This window comes from Hypanus sabinus, chromosome 14 (genome assembly GCF_030144855.1).
Source record: "Hypanus sabinus isolate sHypSab1 chromosome 14, sHypSab1.hap1, whole genome shotgun sequence".
Classification (NCBI taxonomy): domain Eukaryota; kingdom Metazoa; phylum Chordata; class Chondrichthyes; order Myliobatiformes; family Dasyatidae; genus Hypanus; species Hypanus sabinus.
In genome coordinates this window covers 69,798,866-69,824,125 of record NC_082719.1, presented here as the reverse complement: position 1 = coordinate 69,824,125, position 25,260 = coordinate 69,798,866, and the positions used below count along the sequence as shown (strand labels likewise).

General features: G+C 42.6%; 1 protein-coding gene across 1 annotated transcript in view; it reads right to left on the bottom strand.

Moving 5' to 3' along the window:
* Positions 1-16,693: 16,693 nt before the first annotated feature.
* Positions 16,694-25,260, bottom strand: part of LOC132404857 (granzyme K-like) — a 141,422-nt gene continuing 132,855 nt past the window's right edge. The window contains exon 5 of the mRNA XM_059989418.1: positions 16,694-16,980. Coding sequence (XP_059845401.1) covers positions 16,804-16,980 — 177 coding nt within the window. The 3' untranslated portion in view covers positions 16,694-16,803. The remainder of the gene's footprint in view (positions 16,981-25,260) is intronic.

Sequence of the window (25,260 nt, the reverse complement as noted above, 5' to 3'; positions counted from 1 at the left end):
GCCAGAAGATGGGAATGGTCCTGTCAAAATTCTCTATCAGAATCACCTTCCTCCTTTAGGGCATGAAGTACGTGTTGACCCGGAGTCTGACACAGAACTACACCTGGTAGGAGAACTCTGCACAGTAGGAGAACAGAAAGACAAACTGCTGACAATAGTGTGATTCCAGTGGAAAGACCTGAAAAGGGACTGACCACGGAATACAATACAGTCTCAGAGGATGAGGAAATGGGAGTATTGTATGATTTATATGTAAACTCCCCAAGATGTGATAAGTGATTTCTACCAGTGGACAGGCCAACATGATAATTGACAGTGAGGGCAAAATGGGCTCCAATATGATTGAGGATGAAGCTGAATTCAGTCAGGGGGCTGGGGGACCTGTGTCAGAGTGATAGACAGGGTCAGGCAACCATGAGTGAACAGGAACCGTCACAGGAAGTGTCTGAGGCTGAGGAAGCTGAAGAAAAGGTAAGTTCTCAGAGAGTCAAGAAGCCCCCGGACAGGCTGGCATCTGATGCACGGGATAAACAGTGTTATATCCATCCCAGAAATGAGATCTGTTACTGCCATTTACAAAAATCACAACATGTGGTGAACTACGTGTGCCTGTCCAGACATGCCCACTGCTGACTGCTCCTGTGGCTCCTCCCACAGACCCCTGTATAAAGGCGATCAAGGCCTGAGCCCGGCCTCTCAGTCTCCAGGATGTAGTATGGTGGTCACTCACTGCTGGTTCCTTCTTCCACTCAACAAAAGCCGATATCTCACCTTTACGTCTCAGAGTGAGTTATTGATGGTGCATCACAACATTTATTTGAATATTGTGTTATTGATAATGATTTACTACATTTTAAAGACATGTGGACATGACTATTTTGGTGGGGGGAGGAAATGGAATGCCCTGTTTAAGATTCCTACTGTTCTGCTGTGAGGTATTTTATTTCTGCAGTTTTCCACCATGAGTTAAGCAATCACCCAGCTACTACAGAACTGAGCACCAATCCTGATGTAACAGTTAGACTGGTTTAACTGTTATGGGCCCTTTTAGCTTTATTTTTGTTTCTCTGTTAACTGTTACATAAAGTTGAAAATTGGTAAATATACTTCCTATATAATTTTGTGCTGTTGTACAATCTGTCATTTCTGGGCCACTGATAGCTGTGTATGGGCAGTATTTACACAGCATTCACTCTTATTGAGATTCCTTTAATTGGAACATCCCGACGTTCCTGTTTGGTTGAACCCCAGATCATACCAACGCTAGACGTGTATTGCTTATGAAAGGCGGCCTTCACTCCACTGAGTCACGTGGCTGTTAGCAGAGTTACTAACGAGCCAAGTTGGTGTGCGAGGCCCGGTGAGAGTGTTGCACTTGTAAACCCTGTCTCTAAGAATCCTCTCCAATGGTTTGACCACAATTGACTCACTGGTCTGTAATTCCTAGTGTTATCCCTAGTACCGTTCTTGAACAAAGGAATAACTTTTACCACCTTCAGAACATTTGGTTTAACTCCTGTGGCCAAAGGAAATGCAAAGGACATCAAAGAGGTGAAGCAATCTCTTCCCTCACTTGCAACTGAAATCTGAGGCATTTCCTGTTCGGCTTCAGGGACTTATCTATCCTAAAGTTTTTCAAAAGTTCCAGCACATCCACTTTCTTAATTTTGTCATGTTCCAGCATATCAGCCTCAGATTTGTCAGGGTTCTCTCACTAGTGAATACTGAACCAAAGTATTCATGAAAGCCACCCCCCCCCCCCCCCCGCCACTTCCTCCGATTCCTCTGATTCTTCACCTGCGGTTTTCCCTTATCTATTTGCCAAGGCTTTCTCAGGTCTTCTTCTCAATTGCCTATATCTATTCTTAAGCTACTTCCTAGCTACCTCAAGTGAGGTTTATTGGCATTTAACTACAGACATGTATACAACATATTAAACCATGTAATGTATAGAGAAACAAGACAACTTTTCTTCGAACCAGGGTGTAAATCTCAGAACACACATAACACATGATAACTTATGAAGGTAAGGATAAAATCTACACATGAATCACACATAAATAACAAACTGAAGTGCATTAATATAAAATATTGTAAGGTATGGAACCGATTAACCAGTGATGCTTTGAATATGAAGTGACCAGGTGTTCAGAACCGAATGGCATGAAGAATGAAACTTTTTCCCATCTTGATCATTGTTGTTTTTATGCATCGTAGTTTCCTACCTGATGGTAGAAAGTTAGAGAGGATGCTGGATGGATGGGTGGGGGCTTTCATAATGCTAATGGACCACAAATGCGGCATTCCTGATAAATGACCCAGTTGATGGTAGGGAGACCCCTATGACCCTCTCAGCTGTTTTCACATTCCTTTGTAGGGACTTCTGGTCCGATGCTCAACAGCTCCTATTCCAGATGGAGATGTATCTTGTCAGGAAGCTCTCAATGGTGCTCCTGTAAAATGTAGTTCAGTTGTGGCTTGGGAGCCTTGCTTGCCTCAATATTCTTGTTCAGGGAGGTGATATTAAGGGACCAAGTGAGCTCTTCCATAATGTGAGCTCCCTGGAACTTGGTGCATCTAACTCTCTCCACGAAGGAGCAATGTATTCGCAGAGGGCAATGGTTCATCTGCCAGAAGTCCACAATCATTTCCTTTGTATTCTCCACATTCAGGCTTAGATTGTTCTTCTCACACCAATCCATCAGCTGCTCCACTTCCTCCCCATACTCTGTCTTGTCATCGTCCTTGATAAGGCCAACCACTGCTGTGTGTTCAAATTCAGCAATTGGCTCCTTGATTTTGCCCAGTTTAATCCATCAGTGTTAGGACCACTTCCATGAGCTCACTCCCTTCTCAATCCTCCTATCAGGATGAACATTCACAGGCCTTCCCTGTTGGTGCTGCACTCTACCTGTATTATGAAACTGGTACGCAGTGATTACTGTGTTTATTGTACAGTGTTTCAGGAAAGAGGAGGGAAACCCCTCTGCAGTTGCCACAAGTAGACATCTCCTATCTTGAAGAAGGTCATGGTTATGTTGTCAACAAAAGCAAAACCCTCTAGCATGTTCTTCCCTTCCCAGAAATGAAAGTTGTTATGAAATTGTACCAGAAGTTCTTCACTGTCATGTTTTAATTCTTTATTGGAATTTTATCAGCTGTCAATGCCTTCTTTTATCGATGGCTGAAAGGCCCTTTCATCCTCTGGGCAGCTGGAACACGGCAACAATTGCAGCAGATAATATTGTTGTGAGATGGACTCAAGAAAGCTTTCAAAGTGCTCCCTCAAGTGGCCACCATCTCAGAATCAGAATCAGGTTTAATATCACCAGCATCGGTTGGGAAATTTTTTGTCATTGTGACAGCAGTACAAATGAATACAGAAGAATGGAGGAAAAAAACATGAATTACAGTAAATATAAGTAGTGCAAAACTAAAAATATAAAAAGTGACGAGATGGTCTTCAGGGGTTCAATGTCCATTCAGAAATCGGATTGCAGAGGGGATGAAGTTGTTCCTGAATTGTTGAGTGTGTGCCTTCAGGCTCCTGTACCTCCTTCCTGATGGTCGCAATGAGAACAGGGCATGTCCTGGGTGATGGATGCCACCTGATGAGGCATCACTCCTTGATATGGAGGCTCGTACCCATGATGGAGCTGACTAATTATACAACTCTCTGCAGGTGATTGCGATCCTGTGCAGTCCCATGCAGCCAGTTAGACTGCTCTCCACAGTACATCTGTAGAAATTTACGAGTGTCTTTGGTGACATACCAAATCTCATCAAACTCCTAATGAAATATAGCCACTGTTGTGCTTTCAGGCTTTAGGATTAGTTATTCCCATCATGCAACACTGCACGGCTCCAGCTTTGACATCGGTGCCCGATTTAGGGAGTTCCACTGTTGACACGTCCTTGTTCAGAACAGCTTCACGGGCTGACTGTTCAGATTAACAGACAAAACAGACTGGATTATAAGTATTACCACTGGCTACATTCTATAAGTTTACACTGTGGATTCATATATTGTGATCATGTTTTCTAAACAACTTAGTCAAGTCAAGTCACTTTTATTGTCATTTCGACCATAACTGCTGGTACAGTACTCAGTAAAAATGTTTTTCAGGACCATGGTGTTAGATGACATAGTACAAATGTACAAAAACTAGATTGAACTGTGTAAAAAAAACAACACAGAGAAAAAAAACACACAACAACTACACTAGACAACAGACTTACCCAGGACTGCATAAAGTGCACAAAACAGTGCAGGCATTACAATAAATAATAAACAGGACAATAGTGCAGTACGGTGTCAGTCCAGACTCTGGGTATTGAGGTGTCTGATAGCGTGGGGGAAGAAACTTAGATCCACAATCAGCTCTGTTAAGTTTCTATCTATCGACTCAGAGAAGAAGAAACTCAATTTCCAATCAGTCACTGTGCATCTACCTGCCAATGATGCCTTTGTCATTATGATGATATAAAGCTGGATAGGTTATCAAAAATAAAAATGAAGTGAACTTTAATTCCACTTCTAAAATTACACCAAGACTACCTTTACAATGAATAGGAAAGCCAAACAATAAATAAATGTAAAACATTACCAGAATTCATGGTTTTCTCTGAGCATTGTGTTGACGACTGATTCTTCCTTGGCAGGCAACAAGGGCAGGGATCTGACTTCTCTTCCTGACTCCACCGAGATCCATGGACACAAAACATTTGAACTAGACAAGGAGCTCAATGCAGGTGCCCTGTCTGGCATGTGCCAGGACTCTGCAGTAATGATGATGCAGCCACTGCCTGTGTTCATTGCTCAATAAAACCTACAGGAAGTTTATGACTTTAGTGCCTGTGTAGCCAATAACAAACGTTGAGAAACAGCAGTCAATACCCAGTTTAACTTCATCAGCTGCCAACTTGCCCAATGCAATCAAACTGAAGGCACAAGAACCAATGTAAACCTTAAATATTTATGAAGTCGTTATCATAAAATATCCTGAAATTTTACTGACTTTGGTTTGGTACTTTTCAAGTTCAAGTTCAGTTTGTTGTGACTCGACCATATACCTGCATACTATCAAACAAAACAACATTCCTCTGGATGAACGTGCACAACACAGCAAATATAACTCACACACACAACACATAAAGTAACACTATGACAAATAAATTATCAAATAATAAGTTGCATATCCAATACAAATTTAATTAAACAGTATAGTTCAACTGGCACTTCATATGCGATGAGACTTGGTTGGTGGCAGGGAGTTCAGTAGTTTTATGGTCTGGGGGAAGAAGCTGTTTCCCATCCTAACAGTTCCTGTCCTAATGCTACGGTATCACCTGTCTGATGGTCGTGGTCAGAGATTGTTAGACGAACAGGAGGGATCATTGACAAGGCTAAGGGCCCTGCATATGCAGTGCTCCTGATAAATATTTCAGATGGGTGATAGAGAGACCCCGATGATCCTCTCAGCACTCCTCACAATCATTTGTAGGGACTTGTGGTCAGATCTCTTGCAATTCCTGTACCATGTGTGATGCAGCTCAGCTGGTCAGGACACTCTCGATGGGGCTCCTGTAAAAATTGGTTAAATGGTGGGGACCCTCACTTTCCTCAATCTCCTCATGATGTGGAGATACTGTTGAGCTTTCTTGATCAGACAGGAGGCCTTGAGGGGCCAGGTGAGATTGTCCATTATGAGCATTCCCAGATCTGGGAGCTCCTAACTCTCTCCACGGAGGAGCTGTGTATGTACAGTGAGGAGTGATCAGCCTGCACCTTCTGAAATTGCACGATCATTTATTTGGTCTTGTCCATGTTGAGACTCAAGTTGCTGTGCTCATACCGTTCTACCAACCACTCTACCTCCTCTCTATACGCGTCTCATTATCATTGTTGATGACAACCACTGTTGTGTCATCAGTGAACTTGATGATTTGGTTTGATCAGTCATGTGTCAACAGTGTGGACAGAAACGGGCTGAACACACAGCCCTGAGAGTGCTGGTGCTCAGCGTATGAAGCTAGAGATGTTTCTGCCCTCATGAACTGACTGTGATCTTACTGTCAAGAATTCCAGGATCTAGAGCATCCTGGCATTTGAGGCACCATTTTCCAGGTGGGACAGGACAGAGTGGAGTGTAGAGACTATGACATCATCAGAGGACTGATTGGAGTGAAAAGTGAACTGGAAAGGATGCAATGTAGCAGAAAGATGGGGTTTAATATGATCCATACCCAGCAAGTCAAAGCACTTCATTATTTTTAATGTCAGTGCCACTGGCACTTTGCCAGTGCTAGTGGCAAAGACTAACTTTGAGTAGATGCGAAAAGATTTAGAAGGAGTGGATTGGGACAATTTGTTTTATGGGAAGGATGTAATAGAGAAATGGAGGTCATTTAAAGGTGAAATTTTGAGGGTACAGAATCCTTACGTTTCTGATAGGTTGAAAGGAAAGTTTAAAAGTTTGAGGGAACCATGGTTTTCAAGGGATATTGGAAACATGGTTCAGTAAAAGAGAGATATCTACAATAAATACAGGCAGCCTGGAGTAAATGAGGTGCTCGAGGAATATAAAGAATGTAAAAAGAATCATAAAAAAGAAATTAGAAAAGCTAAAAGGGGATACGAGATAGCTTTGGCAAGGAAGGTGAAAATAAATCCAAAGGGTTTCTGCAGTTATATTAATAGCAAAAGGATAGTGAGGAATAAAATTGAGAATCAGAGTGGACAGCTATGTGCAGAGCCAAAAGAGATGGGGGAGGTTTTGAACAATTTCTTTTCTTTGGTATTCACTAATGAGAAGCATATTGAATTGTGTAAGGTAAGGGAAACAAGTAGGGAAGTTATGGAAACTATGAAGATTAAGGAGGAGGAAGTACTGGAGATGTTAAGGAATATAAAAGTGGATGAATCTCCAGGTCCTGACAGGATTTTCCCTAGGTCCTTGAGGGAAGTTATTGTAGAAATAGCAAGGGCTCTGACAGAAATATATCAAATGTCATTTGAAACAGGAATGGTGCCGGAGGATTGGCATACTGCTCATGTTGTTCCATTGTTTAAAAAGGGTTCTAAGAGTAAAGCTAGCAATTATAGGCCTGTAAGTTTAACATCAGTGGTGGGTAAATTAATGGAAAGTATTCTTAGAGATGGTATATATAATTATCTGGATAGACAGGGTCTGATTAGGGACAGTCAACATGGATTTATGTGTGGAAGATCATGTTTGACAAATCTTATTGAATTTTTTGAAGAGGTTACGAGGAAAGTAGATGAGGGTAAAGCAGTGGATGTTGTCTATATGGACCAGTAAGGCCTTTGAGTTGAGAGTTAGGGGGCAAAAGTTTAGGGGTAGCACAAGCAGGAACTTTTTTTACTCAGAGAGCGGTAGCTGTGTGGAACAAGCTTCCAATAGAATTAGTAGAGGCAGTTTCGATATTGTCATTTAAAGTAAAATTGGATAGGTATATGGACAGGAAAGGAATGGAGGGTAATGGGCTGAGGTTCGTGGGACCTGTTCGTGAGAGTAAGCGTTCGGCATAGACTAGAAGGGCCAAGATGGCCTGTTTCCGAGCTGTACTTGTTATATGGTTATATGGATGGTAAGTGCTGAGGCAAGTTACTGTTGTATTCTTGGGCACCAGGATGATGGTGGTCACATTAAAGCCTGCGGGGACAGTGAACAGCTCCAGAGAGTTATTGAAGATGCTTGTTCGAATCTCATGTGCCTTATGTCTCTGGTGTCACAGAAATGGCTGTGAACTCTCTGAGAATAATCCCATTTTGTCTTCCTGATGGCACAAGAAAGCATAGCTTTTGTTCACCGCAGACTTGTCTTGATATGATACAGACACAGTCCATAGTAACATGCCTCAATGACTATCATCCAGTAGCACTTACGTCCACAGTGATGACGCTTTTTGAGAGGTTGCAGATGAAATGTGTCAACTCCAGCCTGAGAAGCAACTTGGATCCACTCCAATTTACCAACCAGCACAAGTCCACAGCAGATGCCATTTCATTGGCTCTTCACTCAACCCTGGAACATCTGGACAGCAAAGGCACACACATCAGGATGCTCCTTAGTGACTACAGCTCGGTATTCAATGCTCTCATCCCCTCAAAACTAATCAATAAGCTTCAAGATCTTGGCCTTAATACCTTCCTGTGCAATTGGATCCTCGTTTCACTCACTTACAAAACCCAGTCAGTTCAGATTGGAAACAATATCTCCTCCATAATCTCCATATGCACAAGTGCACCACAAAGCTGCGTGCTTTGCTCCCTGCTCTACTCGCTTTACACTGATGACTATGGCTATGCACAACTCCAGTGCCATGTTTATCTTTGCTGATGGCTCCACTGTCATAGGCAAATCAAAGATGGTGAGGTATCAGCATATAGAAGGGGGTATTAAAATCTGGCTGAGTGGTGCCACAACAACAACCTCTTACTCAATGTTACCAAGACCAAGGAGATGATTATTGACTTCAGGAGAAGGAAACCAGAGGTCCATAAGCCAGTCCTAATTGGGGGATCAGAGGTGGAGAGGGTCAGCAACTTTAAATTCCTTAGCGCTATCATTTCAGTGGATCTGTCCTGGGCCTAGTGAGTAAGTGTAATTATGAAGAAAGCATGTCAGTGCCTCGACTTCCTTAGGAGATTGCAAAGACTCGCCATGACAACTAAAACTTTGACAATCTTCTCTAGATGTGTGATACTAGCTGTGTCACAGCCTGACATGTAACACCTTGTCTGTAATGGAAAATCCTAAAAAACTAGTGGATATGACTGAGTCCATCATGGGTAAAGCCCTCCCGACCACTGAGCACATCTGCACGGAGCATTGTTACAGGAAAGCAGCATCCATCATCAGGGACTCCCACCACCCAGGTCATGCTCTCTTCTCATTGCTGCCATCAGGAGGAAGGTACAGGAGCCTCAGGACTCCCACCTCCAGGTCAGGAACATTTATTACCCCTCAAGCATCAGGCTCTTGAGCTAAAGAGGATAACTTCATTCATCTTCACTCGCCCCATCAGTGAACTGTTCCCACAACCGTGGACTCACTTTCATGGACTCTTCATCTATGTTCTTGATATTTATTACTTGCTTGTTTGTTTGTTTATCTAGTTACCTAGTTATTTATTCATCTATCCATCTGTTTCTTTATTTCATTCATTTTCCATTTTGTATTTGCAGAGTTTAGTTATTGTCTTTTGCACACTGCTGGCCTGCCCTGTTAGTGTGGTCTTTCAACCCAAGGACCAGACCTATCTTTATCTATGACCAAGTTGAAACTAATGGCGTTACGATCACTAGACCCAAAGTGTTCCCCTGCACTCACTTCCGTCACTTGTCCTAACACGTTTCCTAATAGGAGATCTAATATTGCAGCCTCTCTAGTTGCTACCTCCATATATTGATTTAGAAAACTTTCCTGAACACATTTTACAAACTCTAACCTGTCTAGACCTTTAACAGTATGGGAAGTCCCAATCAATATGTGGAAAATTAAAATCCCCTACTCTTACAACTTTATGTTTCTTCCAGTTGTCTGCTATCTCTCTGCAAATTTGTTCCTCCAATTCTCGCTGACTATTGGGTGGTCCATAATACAACTCCATTAATGTGGTCATAGCTTTCCTGTTTCTCAGCTCCACCCATATGGCCTCGGTAGACAAGCCTCTAATCTGTCCTGCCTGAGCACTGCTGCAACGTTTTCCCTGACTAGCAATGCCATCACCCCAGCCTTCATCCCTCTGCCTCTATCACATATGAAACTTTGCAACCCTGGAATATTAAGCTGCCAGTCCTGCCCCTCCTGTAGCCAAGTTTCACTAATGGCTATAATGTTGTAATTCCATGTGTCAGTCCACGCCCTCAGCTCGTCTGCCTTCCCCACAACACTCCTCCCTCAGAAGATTATTACCAGCACACACAACCCTTCTATTTCTGACTTTGCATGAATCTAGTTTGAAACCTCCCCAATATCACTAACAAACTCCCTGCAAGGATATCGGTCCCCATGTAGTTCAGGTGTAACCCGTCTCTCTTGTACAGGTCCCACCTGCCCCAGAAGAGGTCCCAGTGATCCTGAAATCTGAAACACTACCTCCTGCACCAGTTCCTCAGCCAAGTGTTCATCCTCTAGAACATCCTACACTTTCCCTCACTGGCACGTGGCACAGGTAGCAATCCTGAGATTACTGCCCTCGAGGTCCTGCTTTTTAACTTCCTACCAAGCTCTCTATACTCATTCTTCAGAACCTCCTCACTCTTTCTTCCTGCATCATTGATATCGATGTGTACCATGACATCTGGCTGATCACCCTCCCACTTCAGAATGCTGTCCACGCGATCAGAGACATCCCTGTCCCTGGCACCCAGGAGGCAACAAACCATCCGGGAGTCTCTGTCACGACCACAGAACCTCCTGTCTGTACCTCTAACTATCGAGTCCCCTATCACTACAGCTGTCCTCTTCTTCCACCCTCCCTTCTGCACTGCAGAACCAGACTCAGTGCCAGAGATCCAGCTGCCACAGCTTGTCCCAGATAAGTCATCCCCCATAACAGTATCCAAATCGGTATATTTGTTGTTGAGGGGAATGGCCACAGGGGAACCCTGCTCTGCCGCCCTTTTCCCTTCCCTCACTTGACTGTAACCCAATTACCTGTGCCCTGCTCCTTTGGTGTAGCTACCTCCCTATAACTACTATCTATAAACTCCTCATTCTCCCGAATGATCCGGAGGTCATCCAGCTCCTGCTCCAGTTCCCTAACGTGGTTTGTTAGGAGCTGCATATGGATGCCCTTCTGTCTGGATGAGCTGTTGCCTGATCACTCCGACATCCAGAATGAGGAAGTGCTTTGAGATGCTGTTATACTAGACATTAACTCCAGCCACCCAGACAAACTTGATGCTGCAATTCACCACTTCTGAAAAGGGTCTTCAGCAAATGCCATCTCCTGGAGAATCAGGACAGTAAATACAACTAGGTTTGACTATTATTTATTGTTTACAGCTCCATCTCCAATGCTATAAATCCAAGCAACCTCGTCTCCAAACTCCTCGATCTGGGACTCAACACCTCCCTTTGCATCTGGATCCTTACTTCCTGACCAACAAACTGGAACCAGTAGGGTAGGCTCAACACCTTCATCATGATTATTCTCATTTCACAAGGCTGTGTCCTCAGACCCCTACTTGCACAGGGTCCTCAGATCCCCGTACACTCAAACTCTGTGGCCAGGTTCTGCTCTACCTCCACCATGGTGGCCCCTATCTCAAATGATGATGAACTCAGATACAGGAAGGAGACTGAGAGCTTAGTAACATGCTGTCATGACAACAATCTTTTCCTCAATTCAGCAGAACAAAAGAGCTGGTCATTGACAGGAAGGAGGGTTTTGATCAGCTGCTATTACATCAACAATGCTGAGGTTGAGAAGGTTGAGACCTGCAAGTTCCTAGGAGTGAACATCACCCGTTCTGGACCAACAGCTATACACCATGACCAAAAAGCTCATGAATACCTCTACTTCCTCAGGAGGGGACAGAAATTTGATAGGTACCCTGTTACGAACCCTGTAACTGGGTTACTTACCAGCAAAGATAGAGACGTCCGTTGGAGTCTGGTGATACTATTTTTAACTGTATTTATTAGTAAAAATACAAAAATAATATCAATGCAAATATACAGATAATATACGTCATCAATTCTAACCCTAAAAGTGCGGGTATAATAATAATCAATAAGAAACAAGCTCTATCGTTGTCTAGGGGATAATGAATTGTCCAATGGAAATATAACGTTCGCTTCAGATCACACAGGCTGCGGTCGTTTGTTTGTCGCTGTGTTGCAATTGTTGGAGAGCGAGAGAGATAGAAGAATGGGAACAGTTACCGCTAAGTGTTTTGCCAACCTTCCTTTATGATTTCAATCCGTCGGTGTCTCGTTGTTGTGGCCGTTCAAGAGTGTCCTCTCCTTTAGCTAAACCGTTCTTCCGTGATGAGCCCGCCACCCAGGCAAGGGAGGACACACACGAGTTCTCACCGGCTTCGCTATAAAACGCTGTCACTGGATTTCTAGCGTTTATCCTGGTGTGTCTAAGGGATGTTCCCAATACCAGTGTCCACCTGCAGATTCTAACAATCCACGTGAAAGAGTTGGAGATGGAACACCGGATCATTTGGGAGGCTGAAGGGGTTATAGATAGGATATATGGAGAGATAGTTATACCCAAGGTGCTGGACACAGGAAAATGGGTGACAAGTCAGGAAGGGGAAAGGGGTTAAACAGCCAGTTAAACAGTCCTGTGGACATCCCCCTCAAAAACAGGTATACCAGTATTTGATTACTGTTCGGGGGATGACCCAGCAGAGGAAAGTCACAGTTTCAGATCTCTGGCACTGAGTCTGCCTCTGCGACTCAGAAGGGAAGGTGGGGAGAAGAGACACGCTGTGGTGATAGGGGATTCATTAGTTAGGGGAATGGACAGGAGATTCTGTGGATGAGAATTAGATTCCCAGATGGAATGTGGCCTCCCAGGTGTGAGGGTCCAAAATATCTCAGATCAAGTCCTCCACATTCTTAAACGGGAGGGTGAACATCCAGAGGTCCTGGTCCATGTAGATACCAATGACATGGGTAGGACAAATGATGAAGTTCTGCATCGGGATTTAGGTGCTAATTTAAAGGGCAGTATCTCCAGGGCTGTGATCTCAGGATTACTACCTGTGCCACATGCTAGTGAGGCCAGAACTAGGAAGATTATCCAGTTTAACATGTGGCTAAGGAGTTGGTGCAGGAGGGACCGCAGAAGGTTTTTGGACCATTGGACTCTCTTCCAGGGAAGGTGGGACCTGTACAGAAGGGATGGTTTACACCTGAACTGAAGGGTGACTAATATCCTAGTGGGAAGGTTTGTTGATGCTGCACAGTGGGGATTCAACTAGAGTTGCAGTGGACGGGAACCAGAGTGCCAGAACAGTTAGTGGAGAGGTTGTGGATGCAGATATCGGTAAGACCTCAGACAGAGTCAGAAATCAAAGATTGAGCAGGGTGTGACTAGTGTCCTGAGCTGTGTATATTTCAATGCAAGAAGTATCGCAGGAAAGGTGGATGAGCTCAGGGCCTGGATCAACACATGGAATTATGCTGTTGTAGACATTCGTGATACTTGGTTGCAGGAGAGGCAGGACTGGCATCTCAATATTATGGGGTTCCATTGTGTTAGATGTGAGGGAGCAGGAGGGATGAAAGGAGGAGGGGTGGCGTTACCAGTCAGGGAAAATGTCACAACAGTGGTCCATCAGGTCAGACCGCAGAGCTCAACTAGTGATCCCTTATGGGTGGAACTGAGAAATAAGAAAGGTATGACCACATTAATGGTAATATTACTGATCACCCAACAGTCTGAGGGATTTAGAGGAACAAAATTGTAAAGAGTTCGCAGACTGTTGGAAGAAACATATGATAGTTATAGTAGGTGATACCAGCTTTCCAGAAGCCAATGGTACATGGAAGTGCCAATGAGAGAGTGTACAATGCTGAATCGGCTATCAGGGATGAGACAGGGCGGGTGACAAAAGGTTCTGTAGGGGAACACTTTGAATGCAGTGACCACATTTCAAAGTAAATATGCTAAAAGATAGGTCTAGTGCAAAGGTTGAGATTCTAAATTAGAAAAAGGCCAATTTTGATGGAATCAGAAATGATGTGGTGAGTGTGGATTGGGTCAGGCTGTTTTCAGGCAAAGGTGTACTTGGAAAGTGAGAGGCCTTCAAAAACAAAATTGAGAGTTAAAAAAGCTTGTCTGTGCCTTTCAGAATAAAACATAAGGATAATAAGTGTAGGGATCTTTTGTTTTCAAGAGATGTTGAGGCCCTGGTTTTGAGAAAAAAAGGAGGTGAAGAGCAGGTATAGGCAAGTAGGAACACATGAGGTGCTCATGGAGAACAAGAAATGCAAGGGAACACTTGTGTGGATTGAGCTGTCAACATCAGTGGTGCATGGGAGCTCCATTTCAACGTTTCAGAGAAGATTGGATTAGTACATGGATGGTAGGGGTATGGAGGACTATGGTCACAGTTCAGCTCAGTGGGACTAGGTAGCTTAAATGATTTCTGCATGGACTAGATCGGCCGAAGGCCTTGTTTCTGTGCTGTGCTTCTCTACGACTCTACCACAGCAACTAGACTCTCCTCCATGGACTCTCCATACTTCTCGCTACCTCAGTAAACCAGCCAGCAAATTTAAGTTCCCATCAGGCAGAGGTTTAATAAGGCTGATAGCATGGAGCACCAGGCTCAAGGACATTTTCTACCCTGAGGTTATAAGGCTATTAAATGTTTCTCTGGTACGATAAGACAGACTCTTGACCTCACAGTCTAGTTTGTCACGATCTTGCACCTTCTATTTTTACCTACACTGGACTTTCCCTGTAATTGTTTCACTTTATTCTGCATTCTGTTCTTGCTTTACCATGTTCTATCGCAATGCCGTGTGTAATGATTTGATTTGTATGAACAGTGTGCAGTACAAGCTTTTCACTGCACCTCAGTACATTTGACAACAATAAACCAATCCAAATCCAATTAAATGAACAGTCTGACTGTCAGATGTTAACAGGATTATGAATATTACAGGTGAGGTAGCAAGAAATGGGTGCAATTTCCTCCTGACAAAAATAGAGCCAGCAAAAGAATTTGAATTATCATTGTACAATTCAGTACAGATTGGTTTGTCATTATAGAATTGTAAAATCAAGTAATTAGGTTCCAAAAATAAGATATTTGCAGCTTCTTTAATGTTCAAAAAGCACATTCAAAAGGTGGGCACAGAACTGGAGAGTATGACATCGGTGGCAGAGCGGAGGGCGCTGAGTAGGCTACAGTCAATCATGGAAAACCCTGAACATCCTCTGCACAGCACCATCCAGAGACAGAGAAGCAGCTTCAGCGGCAGGTTGCTGTCAATGCAATGCTCCTCAGACAGGATGAAGAGATCATTACTCCCCAACGCCATTCGGCTCTACAATTCAACCACCAGGGGCAAGACATGTTAAAGTGCCGGAGTTAGGACTGAGCTTAAGTTACCACTCAATGCACTTTAGTAAACTATTTAAGAACTTTTTAAAAGCTATTTATTAAAGCTTTTTGGGAGGGTGTTTTTAGATGCATATCATATTTATACTGAGTTAAATACTGTATGTAATTAGTTTTGCTACAATAAGTGTATGGGACACTGGAAAAATGTTGAATTTCCCCTAGGGGATGAATAAAGTATCTATCTATCTATCTATCAAGGCTGAAATTCATCCATTTTTTCTTGTGCTGCGCTAATTCTAAATGCAGAATCATGAATAAAGATTATAGTTCATTTTCAGACTTTGGTTCTTTGCTACAACTTTCCCTATAGTGCCCAAATCACCATGTCCTGTGTCTTCCATTCTGATTTCCCAATCACGTCTCACCCTGAAACTCATCTGTTGCTCAATCACTCATTCTGCATCTCAGTTCCTCAGTTATCTTTCTGACCTCTGTTTCAGAGTGGCCCACTCTCTTCCTGATTCCCTCCCTCCCACAGTTCTTCAACTCTCAGTCATGTTAACTGTCCCAATTTGATTTCATTCATCATGCAGCTTCCCTGCAGTGGCTGCCTTCAAAGTGTGCAACCTACAACTGGGGTTGGAAATGGGAATTGCAAAGTTCCTTAGACTTTTTATACCATTCGGTGAAACATTTGGAGAGTTGAGATAATTGTTCAACTAAGGAGGCATCTGGATATCATGGAGACATTAGGCTTCTGTTATATAGGCAAATTAAGCTGAGACAATTGATAAATTGAGAGCAGCTGCTCCATCTCACAGTGCAGAGGTTCTCATTGAGTTAACCGTCCCATGGGAGGAAGGAGTGGAGGCTACGCATGAGCGGAAGAGGCTGAAGTACTCAGTCCCAGCAGCTGAGTGTAAGACATGAGGCAATCATCTACCCTGACAAGGTTACCCTGTGATAGGGCAGTGACAGGAATGAGGCTCAGGAGGCCCACCAGAGAGCTGGCTGAAGAGGCTGAAAAGGGCAGCTTTTGGCTGTGGCTGAGGAGGAAGGACATAACTGAGGGACCAACTAACCCCACTGGAAGCTGCAGGCGGTGACAGGGAGGCCCGTGTCACTGCTGTGCCACCAGGAGATGGACCAGGGCTAAGGGAGAGAAATATCAATGAGTGGTGGTCCCGGCTGATGACCCTGCAGCTGACCTGAGGTCACTGTTGGAGTTGCGACAGTTAGCAATGAGAAGCAGGGAACAACATCTTCCTGTAAATCTCATTCGATCATTGGTAGTGCAAGAGGAGCATTCAGTTCCAAGGTTAAATATTTACTTGATAGAACAAGGAACTTCACAGCACCGGGCAGCCCCTTCTGTCCATGAAGTTGCGACAACCTCTATAAAGCTACTCCACAATCAATCTGTGATATTTTAATGCAAATCCTAATTATCTCACAATCTAATTGCCTCCACTATCGACATCTCTATGATGCAAAGCAAGTCACTGCTGCTAGTCTAAAATGTCACCTACATGTGGTTCAGTTCACTTTCATAACTTACATCAGTGGACAGGGTTTTCACAAGGCAAGGAATTTGATAATTATTGTTTTTTATTGCACGTTGCTGTAACATTTTATGCAAAACAGAAAAGGTAAGGATAGAGGCAAGCCGGCCCTCTAGGCCAATTAACTGAGCATCAGTGTAAGTAAAGCAGAGTGAAGCAGGATTGTGATAACTCAGTTCAGCATCCATCAGCATTCTTCAGTGGGTAACAAATTATATCCCAAATCCAATCAATGTATTTCTTTGTTAGTAAAGTGTACACCGCAGGGATTTGGGGATATGGACATCCTTCTTTACCAAAGGACACGATCCCAGTATACATTTTGTTGCATATCAAAGGGCCACCTGAATCACCCTGGAAGAGAGAGAAAAAGATGAAGGTGACAATTGAGCAGAATTAGCTAAAGTGACAGACTGCAAACTGTCAGTTTGACATCACATCACAATTCATTATCCGTGCCCAGCTGTACCGAGGAGGTGTGAGTTTACTTTAGGAGCAAATGTAGGTAACTGGACTCACAAAGAGTCTTTTCATGGAATGTTTCCCATGGCCTGGATTGAGTTTATTCCTAAATTAGCCATTGTGTAGAAAACCATCAGCCATCTGCAATCTGTACTTCAGTTTGACTTCAAATTCTGGTGGAATGTGGAAGTTCAGAATGAAACAGATGTCAAATGCTGGTGTAGCTGTCCCTCCACTCTGCCACTCGACTCTCCACTGAACCCAGCTCGTGCATCGGGCCAGATTCACTTTGTACCCGACCCCCTGCTTTTCAGCAAGACTAGCTGACACAAGAACAGTAACCTCCTTCACTGAATGGAGTCACTGGTCTGTGAAACAACTAAATAACGGAAAATTGTCTATTAAATTTATTTATTTTAACCTTTTTAATTATTTGCTATTATGTTCAGTTGTCTTTAAACAATTTTTATTAAATATGCTTGTGCAGTTTTTAATCATCTCTGACATTTTTCAGTGTGAGCTGTTGAAGTCTGTCAGGATATTCATGGAGGCAAATCCTCAGGATCCAATTCCTGATTCTGCTCGGCGTCCCGAGCCTGGCCTGTCTCACAGGGCACCTCATGGGTACAGAGTGTCAGACAGACTGATCCACTCTGTCCCAACTGGATGTTAGGATCAGACACAGCACTAGATCTAGCATGATCCTTATTTTCAAATTGACACAATTTAGAATAAATTCTCTTTACATTTTAGACATGTCAATACCTTACATTTCTCCGGATTGACTCTCTTATCTTGCATCTGCCCATTTCATCATCACACTGATGGTAGACAAAGTTTATTGGTAGAGAAATCATAGCGAGTTATGTTGACATCTAAATTCAGGGCCTGGATATGAGATTCTAGAACATGCGAGAAATTGGTTCCTCCATAATGAACACGTACACATTTTCTTATCTGATTATTACTTTTTTTAATCCGCCTGGGGATGTGGACATTACCTGTGAGTGTAGCATTTATGGCCTAATCTAGTTTCCCTTAGCTTCCCTAAGGTAATGTCTGGACTTTTTTAATGCAACTGAGTAGCCCTTCAGAAAGCAGGTAAGAGTCAGTCACAATAACACTGAGGAAGGGTGGAAAGTTTCAATCTACAGAAGGCCCCAGTGAATCACTGGGGTTTTTATACTTGAATCCAGTAGCTTTATAGAAATGTTACTGATAACGTGACAACACAGCATACTCACATGACATGCATTCTTTCTGCCTTCGCAGTCACCAACACAGATCATGTCCTGGGTTATTATAGATCCATACATGTCTTTGCATTCTCCTCGATCAATTACCTTGACCTTCACCTCTTGAAGTGTGTCAGAATAATTGTTTATTTTTGTTTTTCCCCATCCTGCCACGGTGCACCTTGTTCCAGATTTCATGTTGGTGATTCCTCCTTTGGGAAGGTTGAGCACATTCACATACTGGTTGATTTTTGCATCAGTCTCGAGCTGTTGACACAAAAACATTGAATTCACGTATTTGTGATCCTAAAAGTGAAGGATAACTTGAAAGATCTCTTTACTCCTGAAGACATTTGTTAGTTTATATATTTAAGTATTTCAGAAATCTGTACTTTGCAGATAAGCTACTTTCTTTTTTTTTCAGATGATCAAAGGGACAGAGACTCGATTAAAAATGACCAATAAATTTAAATATCAATTACATTTCATATGATGGAATCGATAATTTGTCATGAAAATTGTGGTGTGGATGATGGTCATAAAGCACTGATCCTACTGTGAAGGTTCTTCACTCTAACTCTTTCTTTGTTAATGATGAAACTCCAATAAGTCAGACTTAGCAGCTGTCACATTTTTAATTAAAGTTTATATTTAATTTAGTTTAAAGACACAACACAGTAACAGGCCCTTCCAGCCCAATGAACCCAGCCCCCCAATTAACTTACTAACCCTTTGTATGTCAAGGACAAAGTTAACTGTGACATTGCCCAGGCTTAGACAGCTCAAGATCAAGTTCAATTTATTGTCATCCAATCGTACACATGTATTCAGCCAAACAAAACAACTTTCCTCCTGACCAAGGTCACAACACAGTACATATACTGTACCTCATACACATAACACATGAAGTAATATGACCACAATTAAATTAACAAATAATAAGTTGCACAGTTAAAAAGTAAAGAGTACGTGCTACTGACACTTCATAACTGATGAGACCTGGGTGGTGGCAGGGAGTTCAGTCATGTGACAGCCTAGGGGAAGAAGCTGTTTCTCATCCTCACAGTTCTTGTCGTATTTCTATAGAACCGCCTGCCTGACGGAAGGGAATCAAGGAGACTGTTGGATGGATGGGAGGGATCATTGCCAATACTAATATTCTCCACAATCAATAATTCTCATCCAAGTCACAAAAGCCATTCAACAGTTGTTGTTCAGTGAAGAAAACATTGCTAATAAGCAAATTAAAGATTTTAAACACTGCATAAGAATGAGAAAAACATTCATACTTGCAGCAGCATGATATCATCTTTCATAGTCTGATTGTTGAATTTCGTAATGGGAATCTGTCTGATGATACGCAGTCTTTGTTGACTTGTCTCATTCTTTGAACAATCATGGGCTCCAAGAACTGCTTGAAGAACCTGGCCTGATCCAATTGTTCTGTTACCAATCGAAAATAAAGATAATTATTTGCACTTTACTTAAAAATAGTTTACAGAAATTCATCAGGAAAGCAACAATCAAATAGTAAACTTTATGGAAATATACAATTCAGCAACATTCTATTTGGTAGTTAATGTGCAGATTCCAAACGCCAATCAGTGTCCAAACAAGGGACAAGACTATGCTCCTGATTGAAATAGTTTCAAAGTGTTCATCAGACAACCTCATTGTAAATTACTCCTTGCAGATATGGTCAAGGGGTTCAGTTGTTGTTCAGACTAAATATCAGAATGGATAAGAAATGTGATCTAAGTGAATTTGACTGTGGAATGGTTGTTGGTGCCAGACGGGATGGTTTGAGAATCTGCTGGTCTCCTGGGATTTTCGGGTAAAACATTCTATAGCTTCTACAGAGAATGGTGTGATAAAGAAGAAAAAGCTTCCAGTGAGTAGAAGTTCTGTCGGCAAAAACGCTTTGTTGATGAGAGAGGGAAGATGAGAATGGCCAGACTGGTTCAAGCAGACAGGAAGTCGACAGTAACTCAGATAACCACGTGTTACAACAGTGGTGTTCAGAAGAGCATCTCTGAAGAGCTAATAAAGGTAAATGGCAATAATACGGTGATACACATACTAATGAAGATGTGACAACAGTGTAAAAGGAATTATTTTATGAAAACTAGGATTGGGAGCTAAGCACTTGTATGTTAATCACAATTTTTTTTTATTCATAAACCACATAGCTTACATTTCACAGTGAGCTGCAGTTAGTACCCAGTTTGGTCTGATCAAAGCACCTCCGCAATAGTGACCATACTTTCTGTTCCCGAAATCTATTTGGAGAGATGCCATATAAGGTCTTGAATGAGGTTTGACTTCATGACCTCCAATAATTTCAGCTCCGGGATCTGAAATATATAGAAGATACTGACATTTTATTTCACATACATGTTTATTAACACACAGGATGTGAACATCTCTGACAATGTCAGCAATTATTAGCAATTCCTAATTACCCCTGACAGAGGTAACCCTAGAGTAGTTGTACCATGGCCTTGCCCAGCAATTCGATTGTACAAGAGTGTAAGAAGGTGCAGAGAGTAATGGACTCAGCCCAATATGGCACTGGATCGATCGCTGTGGAAAGCGGGGGGTGGGGGGAGGTAAAGATATGATTAGTGGTAGGTTTCCTTTACAGATGGTGTACATTGCGGAGGATAATGTGTTGGATGCAGAGGCTGATGGGCGAGTAGGCAAGGACAAGAGGAACTCTATCACTATTACAGCAGAGGGAAGATGGGGTGAGTGTAGATGTACAGGAAATGGAGGAGATTCGGGTAAGGGGAGCATCAATAGTAGAGGGAGAGAAACCCAAAACCGCATCCCAGGGATAGATGTGTCGAAGGTGTTAGAGGGAATTTGAGGATTAGCAATTTACATATAAAAAATGACTTTGGTTACAAGTGTCCGTATCTGAATATGCATTGTGGATTTAATTTGGACTGTATCTCTGAACAATGGGTTCATAAAAGTCATGAATCCCAGACTAGACGATGTTGATAAAAATTCATTAAAATCAGATGTCTGGCGTGTGCATGCAAATCGGGAGGTGTGAAGTTTGTGTGTAGTTTCAAAGAAAGTATTATTCATACATTGTAAATTTAGAGTTGTCCTTTGATGTTGAGCACATAAAATATTGAGCCCCATGTTGGGCCTGGAGATCTTTTGACCAAAAGCATCTCCGAATGATGCCTGCTGCACCTTGTTTTGTCGAATAAGGAAGCTGCTTTGTATCTACCAGTAATTTTCTCCAGCAATTTCATTCACGCAACAACATTTGGTGTCAGGAGTGGGATACCTTCCTGACCCATCATGTGCCCAGTGACTTTAGCAGTCTGACTGGGTGAGTATTTTAAGAAATAGCACTTACACTTGGATCTGTTCGGGTCAGTGGTACACGGGAATGTGAGAAATCATGAACATGGAGAGCTGAACTGGTAGGTATAAATGTGGTGTGTGTGTGCATGTTTGTTTATGTAAGAGACAAAACTTTGCGAGTTAATTTGGTGAGACAAAGCCACCGGTTGTGAACGGTGGTTATTGACATTTCACGACACCAGAGTGGGGACGTGGAAACTCATTCAATCGAGGAGCTGCATTTCAGAGTACACGTTTTGCGAGTGTGATGTGAAGGAACACAACAGACGTCATGTGTTCAGGGGCTCAAAAGTGGCAGATTGCGGAGTACATACTCTGCGGTTTTAAGTAAGTTCTGTTTAGCTGGTACCCGTCATTTCTATTTCGCATAGTGTGGGAATTATTGTGGAGATATTTCAACGAGAGGTTCACCAGATGCACACTAAAGATATACACATGTTGGTAAAAGCGAAGTGCCCAAGGAATACGTGGAACCGTCTGGCCCAGGGGGTGCGGGATGGTCCATGGGCAACTACTGGGAACGCCAAACAATGAAGAAAGAAATTGCTCCTTTAAAGGGGAAGTGAGGCAGCAACTGGGATGAGGTGGGAATAACCGGGGAACGATAATGGCAGTGAGCTGATGAGACAGACATAGAAACATATTAAACCTACAGCACAATTCAGGCCCTTTGGCCCACAAAGCTGTGCCAAACATGTCTTTACCTTACAACTACCTAGGCTTCACCCATAGCCCTCTACTTTTCTAAGCTCCATGTAGCCATCCAGGAGTCTCTCAAAAGATCCCATCATTTCCACCTCCATCACCGCCGCTGGCCGCCCATCCCATACACTCACCACTCTCTGCGTAAAAAGCTTACCCCTGACATCTCCTCTGTACCTATTTCCAAACACCTTAAAACTATGCCCTCTCCTGCTATCTAGTTCAGCCCTGGGGAAAAGCCTCTGACTATCTACATGATCAATGCCTCTCATTATCTTGTACACCTCTATCAGGTCACTTCTCATCCTCCATCGTTCCAAGGAAAAAAGGCCAAGTTCACTCAACCTATTCTCAATAGGCATGCTCCCCAATCCAGGCAACATCCTTGTAATCTCCTCTGCACCCTTTCTATGGTTTCCACATCCTCCCTGTAGCGAGACAACTAAAGTTTGACACAGTACTCCAAGTGGGGTCTGACCAATTTCCTACATCGCTGCAAAATTAAATTCAACAGCTTCTGATTAATCCTCAAAATACTACTTAGTTAAAAATTAAATATTACGAAGTAGATTTACAGGAGAAATTGATAGTAGTACAAGGAGACACAAGAAACAGCAAATGCCACAGGCTGGAGAAACAATAAGCCGAAACTTCTACAATTTCCTTCCCTCCATAGATGCTGCTTGACATGTTGCTCATTGAAATTTTATAACCACATTTTATATAGTTGTCCTCTCCAAATAAGAAATAAAATTACAATGAAAAACAATGAAGTAGAGATCTATTGGCATATAGATAAGATAAATATTAATGTCGCTAAAACAGTAAATGTACAGTACTGAGCATAAACCATGATTATAATCTGCATCATAAATTAAAAATAATTAAAATAAATGCTTTCATGAATGGGAAGTATTTAAGTATTCCTTATTTTGCTACTTACACACTGGAGCTAGGAAGACGACAATTAATGAAACAAGTGGATTGTACAGTGAAGGATTCATCATTGTTTCTTCTGTGATAACACCAAAGTTATTGAATTTATAGTGAACTTGGAGGGAAGTGGTTTAGTTATTTCAGTGTCCCACCAACACCCTAAACCAATAATGAACATGAAGATTTGCAAATCGACTGTTCTGAATCAACATCACATGACAGGGTCAAAGTGAACCAAAAATTTTCAGTAAACATTATGGGTTTCTGAGAGGGATTGTTTTTAATTCTGATGTCCATCTCCTTACATTTCATTGAAATCCTGTAACCTGAGAACACATAGAAAATATTTATTCAGATCCTATGTGAATGCAGACTAAATGATGTCTTAACAGACCAATTAAGTTTGAGAAATGTCATTTGAATACTCCACTTTATTGAATTTACTTTCAAATATTGACAATCCAAATCCAAATGATATGATTACACAGGATTAATATAGATGGCATCCTTTTATTCACAAATTTATGAAGATTGTAAAGAGCCGATGGCAATATCCATCACCCAGATGGTAGTTGAGGATATGTTTGTTGGAATGATAGGGCCAATAGCACCAGACATCAAAGATTTTGCTTCCTGAATACTGTCTTATGGATGTTGGGCTGCAGATCATGAAAATCAGTGTGAAACGTGCCTAACACGCAGCATTTCCTGAAATCACCTGTATTTGTTATTTCTGTTCAAAGGTACATTTAATGTCAGAGAAATGTATACAATATACATCCTGAAATGCTTTTTCTTCACAGCCATTCACGAAAAGAGGAATGTTTCAAATGATGAACGACAGTCACAAGTTAGAACCCCAAAGTCCCCCCCACTCCCCTCCCTCCTGCATATAATCGGCAGCAAGCGACAATACCCCTTCCCCACTGGCAAAAAAAGCATCGGCACCCACCACCAAGAACTCAAGTGTGAGCAAAGCAACAGGAAAGACACAGACTTGCAGTTACCCCAAAGACTACAGTCATGCCCCGTTCAAACCACTGAACCCATGGATTATGCAGAACGTAAATATCGAGTGTATGAGGAATATTCAGGATTGGATAATCCAGGGAGAGACGACCCAGTCTTCCTAAAGGTTCTGATGGAAGACCTGAGCTCAGCCCACCAGGAAGGTTTAGATTTCGGGATAACAGTGGGATCGACCCACTCTGTGATAGCTTTGTGGGCCTGTGAGATAGACCAAAGAAAGTGCAAGAGAAATTGTAAAGCGGCTGTAGTAGATGCAGCTACTGTGATGTGTTCTGTTTGCCGGTGGCCAGCTCACGGAGCATGGAACTGTTCGAGTAGATGTGGGAGGGTAAAGGAGTTCATATGCTACAGATGTGACTGATACGGACATACACGGTTGAAGGCAGTGTCCAAAAAAGAGGAAAGAGGAACAAGTGAATGTCACAATGGACACATAATTGCTCACCCCATCAACACCCAGTCTGACCAAACTGACTGTCGATCAGATCCTAGAATGGTGAAGACGCCGCCTGGGTCAGTAAAAGATGTGGAGATGGCCCCCACTGCCTGCGCTGGCGACTTGCTAATGTTTGGGTGTCGTGAACGGACAAAAACACCTGGGGAAATCAGAGAGAATGCAGTAACTACTAACTCGGCTATATGGACAGTAAACAAACCCGATAGATCATATCCATTAACAGAAGACGATCCGGCCCTTTAAAAATCCACGCCGAGATTGCATCCCATTGCGGCAAGACCTGCAACAATCCTGAATAGACTGTCTCCACAACATACAGACTTTTCCAGTCCTGGAATTGGGAATGGATATTGCAGGCTCCCCTTGACACCTGAGTCTCAAAAACGATTTGCCTTCACCCTGGGTGGGCAGCAGTATACATGGACCAGA